Here is a 10000-nt window from a genome sequence, read left to right as displayed (position 1 = left end):
ATATTGCACAGTAGAGCCCAGACAGACATGACCGACAACATCAAACCAGAAGTGACTAGGGAGGTGTGAAGCTTCCACCTGTTATACAGCTCTGAACAAGTCGTGTTCTTCTCCTCATGGAACCTCAGGAGTTACCTCACATGAAGTGTGAAGCTTCCACCTGTTATACAGCTCTGAACAAGTCGTGTTCTTCTCCTCATGGAACCTCAGGAGTTACCTCACATGAAGTGTGAAGCTTCCACCTGTTATACAGCTCTGAACAAGTCGTGTTCTTCTCCTCATGGGACCTCAGGAGTTACCTCACATGAAGTGTGAAGCTTCCACCTGTTATACAGCTCTGAACAAGTCGTGTTCTTCTCCTCATGGGACCTCAGGAGTTACCTCACATGAAGTGTGAAGCTTCCACCTGTTATACAGCTCTGAACAAGACGTGTTCTTCTCCTCGTGGAACCTCAGGAGTTACCTCACATGAAGTGTGAAGCTTCCACCTGTTATACAGCTCTGAACAAGTCGTGTTCTTCTCCTCATGGAACCTCAGGAGTTACCTCACATGAAGTGTGAAGCTTCCACCTGTTATACAGCTCTGAACAAGACTTGTTCTTCTCCTCATGGGACCTCAGGAGTTACCTCACATGAAGTGTGAAGCTTCCACCTGTTATACAGCTCTGAACAAGACTTGTTCTTCTCCTCATGGGACCTCATGAATTGCCTCACATTTCTTGCTTCAGGTTTATAGATATTGTTACCAGAAAAAGAGTCCCCTTAGCATGGCAGCGACTGAGTATATACACGAATTATGGTAATAAGTAAGCCTGTGGGAGTTGACTAACACGAAGGGAATTGTTATCTAATATTTCACATCTTATTTCCCGAATATACTTCCCGACCCGCCAGCAGGAGCGCTGTACCCTCTTCCACCACCACCGCCGCCTCCGCCAGACGGAACACTGTATCCTCCCCCGCCTCCACTGCCAGATGTAGTACTGTATCCTCCACCGGCGCCAGCAGTAGAGGAGCCACCGCCTCCAGATGCAATACTGTATTTTACACTGACGCCTCCACCGGAGGACCCTCCGCCGCCACCTCCTTTTGGAGCACTGTATTTTACAGTGCTGCCGCCCGAAGAGCCACCCCGAACACCACCTGCAGATGGACTATTGTATTTTACACTGCCGTCTCCACTGGACGATCCACCACTTCCACCAGGGGCTCTGTACCCTCCACTACTGCTCCCTTTATCATCACCACCAATAAATAGTGACGTGGTACTACTTCCAGATGATGCAGTGTATCCTCCACTGCCGCCTCCACCACCTCCAGATGATACACTGTATTTTGTATTACTGTTTGCACCGCTACCAGATGGTGCACTGTATTTTGCACTGCCGCCTCCACCACCACCTGCAGATGGAGCACTGTATCCTACACTGCCGCCTCCACCGCCACCTCCAGATGGAGCACTGTATCCTCCACCGCCACCTACAGATGGAGCACTGTATCCTCCACTGCCGCCTCCACCGCCACCTACAGATGGAGCACTGTATCCTCCACTGCCGCCTCCACTGCCACTTACAGCTGGAGCACTGTATCCTCCACTGCCGCCTCCACCGCCACCTACAGCTGGAGCACTGTATCCTCCACTGCCGCCTCCACCACCACCTCCAGATGGAGCACTGTATCCTCCACTGCTGCCTCCACCACCACTTGCAGATGGAGCACTGTATCCTCCACTGCCGCCTCCACCGCCACCTTCAGATGGAGCACTGTATCCAACACTACCTCCACCACCTCCAGATGGAGCACTGTATCCTCCACTGCCACCTCCACCACCACCTCCAAATGGAGCACTGTATCCTCCACTACCACCTCCACCACCACCTCCAGATGGAGCACTGTATCCTCCACTGCCGCCTCCACCACCACCTCCAGATGGAGCTTTGTATCCTCCACTGCCGCCTCCACTGCCACCTCCAGTTGGAGCACTGTATCCTCCACTGCCGCCTCCACCGCCACCTCCAGATGGAGCTTTGTATCCTCCACTGCCGCCTCCACCACCACCTCCAGATGGGGCACGGTATCCTCCACTGCCGCCTCCACCGCCACTTACAGATGGAGCACTGTATCCTCCACTGCCGCCTCCACCACTACCTCCAGATGGAGCACTGTGTCCTCCACTGCCGCCTCCACCACCACTTATAGATGGAGCTTTGTATCCTCCACTGCCGCCTCCACCACCACCTCCAGATGGAGCACTGTATCCTCCACTGCCGCCTCCACCACCAGATGGAGCACTGTATCCTCCACTGCCGCCTCCACCACCGGATGGAGCACTGTATCCTACACTACCGCCTCCACCACCACCTATAGACGGAGCACTGTATCCTCCACTGCCGCCTCCACCACCACCTGCAGATGGAGCACTGTATCCTCCACTGCCGCCTCCACCACCACTTATAGATGGAGCTTTGTATCCTCCACTGCCACCACCACCTCCAGATGGAGCACTATATCCTCCACTGCCGCCTCCACCCCCACTTACAGATGGAGAACTGTATCCTCCACTGCCGCTTCCACCACCACCTATAGACGGTGCACTGTATCCTCCACTGCCGCCTCCACCACCACCTCCAGATGGAGCACTGTATCCTCCACTGCCGCCTCCACCACTACCTCCAGATGGAGCACTGTATCCTCCACTGCCACCTCCACCACCACCTCCAGATGGAGAACTGTATCCTACACTGCCGCCTCCACCGCCACCTATTGACGGTGCACTGTATCCTCCACTGCCACCTCCACCACCACCTCCAGATGGAGCTTTGTATCCTCCACTGCCGCCTCCACCGCCACTTACAGATGGAGCACTGTATCCTCCACTGCCGCCTCCACCACCACCTCCAGATGGAGCACTGTATCCTCCACTGCCGCCTCCACCACCACCTCCAGATGGAGCACTGTATTCTCCACTGCCGCCTCCACCACCACCTCCAGATGGAGCACTGTATCCTCCACTGCCGCCTCCACCACCACCTCCAGATGGAGCACTGTATCCTCCACTGCCGCCTCCACCGCCACCTCCAGATGGTGCACTGTATCCTCCACTGCCGCCTCCACCGCCACCTCCAGATGGAGCTTTGTATCCTCCACTGCCGCCTCCACCACCACCTCCAGATGGAGCACTGTATCCTCCACTGCCGCCTCCACCGCCACCTCCAGATTGAGCACTGTATCCTCCACTGCCGCCTCCACCGCCTCCTCCAGATGGAGCTTTGTATCCTCCACTGCCGCCTCCACCACCACCTCCAGATTGAGCACTGTATCCTCCACTGCCGCCTCCACCGCCACCTCCAGATGGAGCTTTGTATCCTCCACTGCCGCCTCCACCACCACCTCCAGATGGAGCACTGTATCCTCCACTGCCGCCTCCTGCACCACCTCCAGATGGAGCACTGTATCCACTGCCGCCTCCACCGCCACTTTCAGATTGAGCACTGTATCCTCCACTGCCGCCTCCACCACCACCTCCAGATGGAGCACTGTATCCTCCACTTCCGCCTCCACCACCACCTCCAGATGGAGCACTGTACCCTCCACTGCCGCCTCCACCGCCACTTACAGATGGAGCACTGTACCCTGCACTGCCCCCTCCAACGCCACCTCCAGATGGAGCACTGTATCCTCCACTGCCGCCTCCACCACCACCTCCAGATGGAGCACTGTATCCACTGCCGCCTCCACCGCCACCTCCAGATGGAGCACTGTATCCTCCACTGCCGCCTCCACCACCACCTCCAGATGGAGCACTGTACCCTCCACTGCCGCCTCCACCACCACCTCCAGATGGAGCTTTGTATCCTCCACTGCCGCCTCCACCACCACCTCCAGATGGAGCACTGTATCCTCCACTGCCGCCTCCACCACCACCTCCAGATGGAGCACTGTATTCTCCACTGCCACCTCCAGATGGAGCACTGTATCCTCCACTGCCGCTTCCACCACCACCTCCAGATGGAGCACTGTATCCTCCACTGCCGCCTCCACCACCACCTCCAGATGGAGCACTGTATCCTCCACTGCCGCCTCCACCGCCACTTACAGATGAACCACTGTATCCTGCACTGCCGCCTCCACCACCACTTACAGATGGAACACTGTATCCTCCACTGCCGCCTACACCACCACCTCCAGATGGAGCACTGTATCCTCCACTGCCGCCTCCACCACCACCTTCAGATGGAGCACTGTATCCAACACTACCTCCACCACCTCCAGATGGAGCACTGTATCCTCCACTGCTGCCTCCACCGCCACCTACAGATGGAGCAATGTATCCTCCACTGCCGCCTCCACCTCCACCTCCAGATGGAGCACTGTATCCTCCACTGCCGCCTCCACCACCACCTCCAGATGGAGCACTGTATCCTCCACTGCCGCCTCCACCACCACCTCCAGATGGAGCACTGTATCTTCCACTGCCGCCTCCACCGCCACTTACAGATGGAGCACTGTAGCCTCCACTGCCGCCTCCACCACCACCTACGGCTGGAGCACTGTATCCTCCACTGCCGCCTCCACCACCACTTACAGATGGAGCACTGTATCCTCCACTGCCGCTTCCACCACCACCTCCAGTTGGAGCACTGTATCCTCCACTGCCGCCTCCACCACCACCTCCAGATGGAGCACTGTAGCCTCCACTGCCGCCTCCACCACCACCTACGGCTAGAGCACTGTATCCTCCACTGCCGCCTCCACCACCACTTACAGATGGAGCACTGTATCCTCCACTGCCGCCTCCACCACCACCTCCAGTTGGAGCACTGTATCCTCCACTGCCGCCTCCACCGCCACTAATAGATGGAGCACTGTATCCTCCACTGCCGCCTCCACCACCGCCTCCAGATGGAGCACTGTATCCTCCACTGCCGCCTCCACCACCACCTCCAGATGGAGCACTGTATCCTCCACTGCCGCCTCCACCTCCACCTCCAGATGGAACACTGTATCCTCCACTGCCGCCTCCACCACCACCTCCAGATAGAGCACTGTATCCTCCACTGCCGCCTCCACCACCACCTACAGATGGAGCACTGTATCCTGCACTGCCGCCTCCACCACCACTTACAGCTGGAGCACTGTATCCTCCACTGCCGCCTCCTCCACCACTTACAGATGGAGCACTGTATCCTCCACTGCCGCCTCCACCGCCACTTATAAATGGAGCACTGTATCCTCCACTGCCACTTCCACTACTACTTACAGACGGAGCACTGTATCCTCCACTGCCGCCTCCACCACCACCTCCAGATGGAACACTGTATCCTCCACTGCCGCCACCACCACCACCACTTACAGATTGAGCACTGTATCCTGCACTGCCGCCTCCACCCCCACTTACAGATGGAGAACTGTATCCTCCACTGCCGCCTCCACCACCACTTACAGCTGGAGCACTGTATCCTACACTGCCGCCTCCACCTCCATCTCCAGACGGAGCACTGTATCCTCCACTGCTGCCTCCACCACCACTTACAGATGGAGCACTGTATCCTCCACTGCCGCCTCCACCACCACTTACAGCTGGAGCACTGTATCCTCCACTGCCGCCTCCACCACCACTTACAGCTGGAGCACTGTATCCTACACTGCCGCCTCCACCACCACCTCCAGACGGAGCACTGTATCCTCCACTGCCGCCTCCTCCGCCACTTACAGATGGAGCACTGTATCCTCCACTGCCGCCTCCACCGTTACTTACAGATGGAGCACTGTATCCTACACTGCCGCCTGCAGTACCACTTATAGATGGAGCACTGTATCCTGCACTGCCGGCTCCACCACTACTTACAGATGGAGCACTGTATCCTCCACTGACACCTCCACTGCCGCTTCCACTACCACCTCCAGATGGAGCACTGTATCCACTGCCGCCTCCACCGCCACCTACAGCTGGAGCACTGTATCCTCCACTGCCGCCTCCACCACCACCTACAGCTGGAGCACTGTATCCTCCACTGCCGCCTCCACCGCCACCTACAGCTGGAGCACTGTATCCTCCACTGCCGCCTCCACCACCACCTACAGCTGGAGCACTGTATCCTCCACTGCCGCCTCCACCGCCACCTACAGCTGGAGCACTGTATCCTCCACTGCCGCCTCCACCGCCACCTACAGCTGGAGCACTGTATCCTCCACTGCCGCCTCCACCACCACCTACAGCTGGAGCACTGTATCCTCCACTGCCGCCTCCACCGCCACCTACAGCTGGAGCACTGTATCCTACACTGCCGCCTCCACCGCCACCTACAGCTGGAGCACTGTATCCTCCACTGCCGCCTCCACCACCACCTACAGCTGGAGCACTGTATCCTCCACTGCCGCCTCCACCGCCACCTACAGCTGGAGCACTGTATCCTCCACTGCCGCCTCCACCACCACCAACAGCTGGAGCACTGTATCCTCCACTGCCGCCTGCACCACCACCTGCCGGGGAAGCACCGTGGCTCCCTGTACCAACTTCGCCACTTGCGTCAGCCACGTCTGCAGCGTAGCTACTTCTCTCCACGTCGTCGGCGTACGTGCTTCCACGGGGAACCTCGGCGTAGCTGCTGGTGCCTCCATCCTCAGCGTAGCTGCTTCCTGCACCGCTGCTGCTTGTTGAGGCGCTGACCTCCGCGGAGGTCTCACTGCTGATTGACTCTACCGGGAGTCCGGACGTCAGTAGCAAGGCCAAGAGGGCCCCTAGCGCGCCCCGTCTCTGCAAGTGGAGGTTTTATTAGAAATATCAAAAACATTTTTGTGAGAGTTAAAGGATTGTATTCCAGTCAACCTGTCCTCTTAAAAAGAACGTCGCTTTTGGCCCGTATGGCCGAATTTGGACGTAATTTGAAATTGAAAACAAAAATTAAAATAAATTTGGGATTTTTTTTTTCAACAACAGTAAGTTAAGGGTCCTCTGATAGGTTAGGTGGGCAGGAAATTCGCATAAAGTTTCAAAACGGTATGAAAAACGTTAATTTAAAGTGTCCTCTCCTAACCTCTGCGCGTACGCCGGACGACTCAAATAGAAAACGGAACAGAACGTCACTTTTGTGAGTCGATTTCATTTCAAATTACGTCCAAATTTGGCCATAGCGCCGCGCATACGAGCCAAAAGTGACGTTATTTTTAAGAGGACGGGTTGCATTGTTATGGGGAATATAATTCCTCGCGTTGTGATTTTAATTTTACGGATAATTTTATAATCAAATGCTCCCACTTGTGTGCCCTATTGCGTGTGCCACATGTGTTTAATAAGCTGTCTTTAACTACCCTATCAATTCCTCTGAGAATCTTGTATGGGGTGATCATGTCTTCCTTAATTCTTCTGTCTTAAAGTGAGGTGAGGTTTATTTCCCGTAGTCTCTCCTCATAACTCATGCCCCTCAGCTCAGGAACAAGACTGGTGGCATACCTCTGAATCATCTCTAATGGCATGAGTGTCATTATGTATTCACCTAGTTGTGCTTGCGGGGGTTGAGCTCTGCTCTTTCGGCCCGCCTCTCAACTGTCAATCAACTGTTACTATTTTTTTTTCACACTCACACCCAGGAAACAGTCCGTAACAGCTATCTAACTCCCAAGTACCTATTTACTGCTAGATAACAGGGACGTCAGGGTGAAAGAAACTTTCCATTTTGTTTCTGCCATCACCGGAGATCGAACCCGGATCCTAGGAATACAAGTCCAGAACGTTGTTCACTCAGCTATCAAGCCTCTGTAATGGTAATGTGTGTGTACTCACCTATTTGTGCCTGCGGGGGGTTGAGCTCTGGCTCTTTGGTCTGGTGCGTGTGCGTGTGTGTGTGTGTGTGTGTGTGTGTGTGTGTGTGTGTGTGTATGTGTGTGTGTGTGTGCGTGCGAGAAAGTGACTGCGTGTCAATCAACCATCATAACGGAGAGAGAGAGTTTTGGAAGCCGAGCGCCTCTATATAGCGAATTGATCCTGAACACACACACACACACACACACACACACGTATCTGACGTGTGTGTGTGTGTGTGTGTGTGTGTGTGTTTGGACCTTGCATACTAGGCCAAGTAGCGCGGTTCTGCTTATTAGACACGCCATACTAGGTGAATAGTATGCCAAGAAACACTACACAAACACCTTCACTACGGAGCTCTTCTCAGTGATCGTGAAGGGAACGTTTAACTGCGCGGAGATTGTAAGTCTCAGTGACAAGCTGAGATCAACGGCCTTCGCACCACACCACCAGAGCACTACGGGAGCTGAGGAAGATGAGGTATGATGCTGAGGAAGATGAGACGTGAGGAGGATGAGGTGTGATGCTGAGGAAGATGAGGTATGATGCTGAGGAAGATGAGGTATGATGCTGAGGAAGATGAGACGTGAGGAGGATGAGGTGTGATGCTGAGGAAGATGAGGTGTGAGGCTGAGAAAGATGAGGTGTGAGGCTGAGAAAGATGAGGTGTGAGGCTGAGGATGAGGTGTCAGGCTGAGGAAGATGAAGTGTCAGGCTGAGGATGAGGTGTCAGGCTGAGGAAGATGAGGTGTCAGGCTGAGGGAGATGAGGTATGATGCTGAGGAAGATGTGGTGTGAGGCTGAGAAAGATGAGGTGACAGGCTGAGGAAGATGAGGTGTCAGGCTGAGGAAGGTGAGGTGTCAGGCTGAGGGAGATGAGGTATGATGCTGAGGAAGATGAGGTGTGAGGCTGAGAAAGATGAGGTGTGAGGCTGAGAAAGATGAGGTGTCAGGCTGAAGAAGATGAGGTGTCAGGCTGAGGAAGATGAGGTATGATGCTGAGGAAGATGAGACGTGAGGAAGATGAGGTATGATGCTGAGGAAGATGAGGTATGATGCTGAGGAAGATGAGACGTGAGGAGGATGAGGTGTGATGCTGAGGAAGATGAGACGTGAGGAAGATGAGGTGTAATGCTGAGGAAGATGAGGTGTGAGGCTGAGAAAGATGAGGTGTCAGGCTGAGGAAGATGAGGTATCAGGCTGAGGAAAATGAGGTGTCAGGCTGAGGAAGATGAGGTGTCAGGCTGAGGAAGATGAGGTGTCAGGCTGAGGGAGATGAGGTATGATGCTGAGGAAGATGAGGTGTGAGGCTGAGAAAGATGAGGTGTCAGGCTGAGAAAGATGAGGTGTCAGGCTGAGGAAGATGAGGTGTCAGGCTGAGGAAGATGAGGTATCAGGCTGAGGAAGATGAGGTGTGATGCTGAGGAAGATGAGACGTGAGGAAAATGAGGTATGATGCTGAGGAAGATGAGGTGTGAGGCTGAGAAAGATGAGGTGTGAGGCTGAGGAAGATGAGGTGTCAGGCTGAGGAAGATGAGGTGTCAGGCTGAGGAAGATGAGGTGTCAGGCTGAGGGAGATGAGGTATGATGCTGAGGAAGATGAGATGTGAGCCTGAGACAGATGAGGTGTGAGATGTGATCTGCAGTGCCAGCATCCCTTGTATTTCAACCCTGAGGTTTATGAGATGTCTAGAAGACCAGTGTGGTATTGTTGTCCACACTGGTCTTGGTATTGTTGTCCATATTATATTTATATGATATTATATATCATATAAATATAATACACTTAAATTTTAAGCTGGATGAGCTATTTTTAAATTATATAAACCTGTACTATAAGTGAGAATTTTTGATAGTCCAAATTTGAAGGCCTGACGCTCGTGGATAGCTTCACCAAATTTTGAAGGGGGAATGGTATGAGGTACAGGATGGACATACGCTAATAGGGGGTAGGCTTTAGATGGAGTATTTAGGCAACTCAATTAGGTGAGTATTTAGTATTTAAAATTAATAATTATGAACACCACTATAGGCCATTTTTATGTAAATTTTCATGGAGTCGTCTGAAATATGTGTGTTTATCGAGTTGATACTGAAAAGAAACAAGAAAGGAAAAAGTGAAGAGAAGAATAAGGAGAAAAAACACCTATACATTTACTTCAACGTTCCTTGAGGGGATATGCAGAAAATGTGGGG

General features: G+C 53.9%; 1 protein-coding gene across 1 annotated transcript in view; it reads right to left on the bottom strand.

The window, feature by feature from the left end:
• Positions 1 to 862: 862 nt before the first annotated feature.
• The window catches only part of LOC138355290 (uncharacterized PE-PGRS family protein PE_PGRS54-like), a 9940-nt gene continuing 802 nt past the window's right edge, over positions 863 to 10000 (bottom strand). Inside the window, exons 2-3 of the mRNA XM_069310164.1 lie at positions 1864 to 6757; positions 863 to 1749 (exon numbers count right to left, since the gene is read on the bottom strand). Coding sequence (XP_069166265.1) covers positions 863 to 1749; positions 1864 to 6757 — 5781 coding nt within the window. The remainder of the gene's footprint in view (positions 1750 to 1863; positions 6758 to 10000) is intronic.

Source organism: Procambarus clarkii, chromosome 6 (genome assembly GCF_040958095.1).
Source record: "Procambarus clarkii isolate CNS0578487 chromosome 6, FALCON_Pclarkii_2.0, whole genome shotgun sequence".
Classification (NCBI taxonomy): domain Eukaryota; kingdom Metazoa; phylum Arthropoda; class Malacostraca; order Decapoda; family Cambaridae; genus Procambarus; species Procambarus clarkii.
Note: the sequence above shows the minus strand (reverse complement) of the source record. Positions and strands in the feature narration are given on the sequence as shown.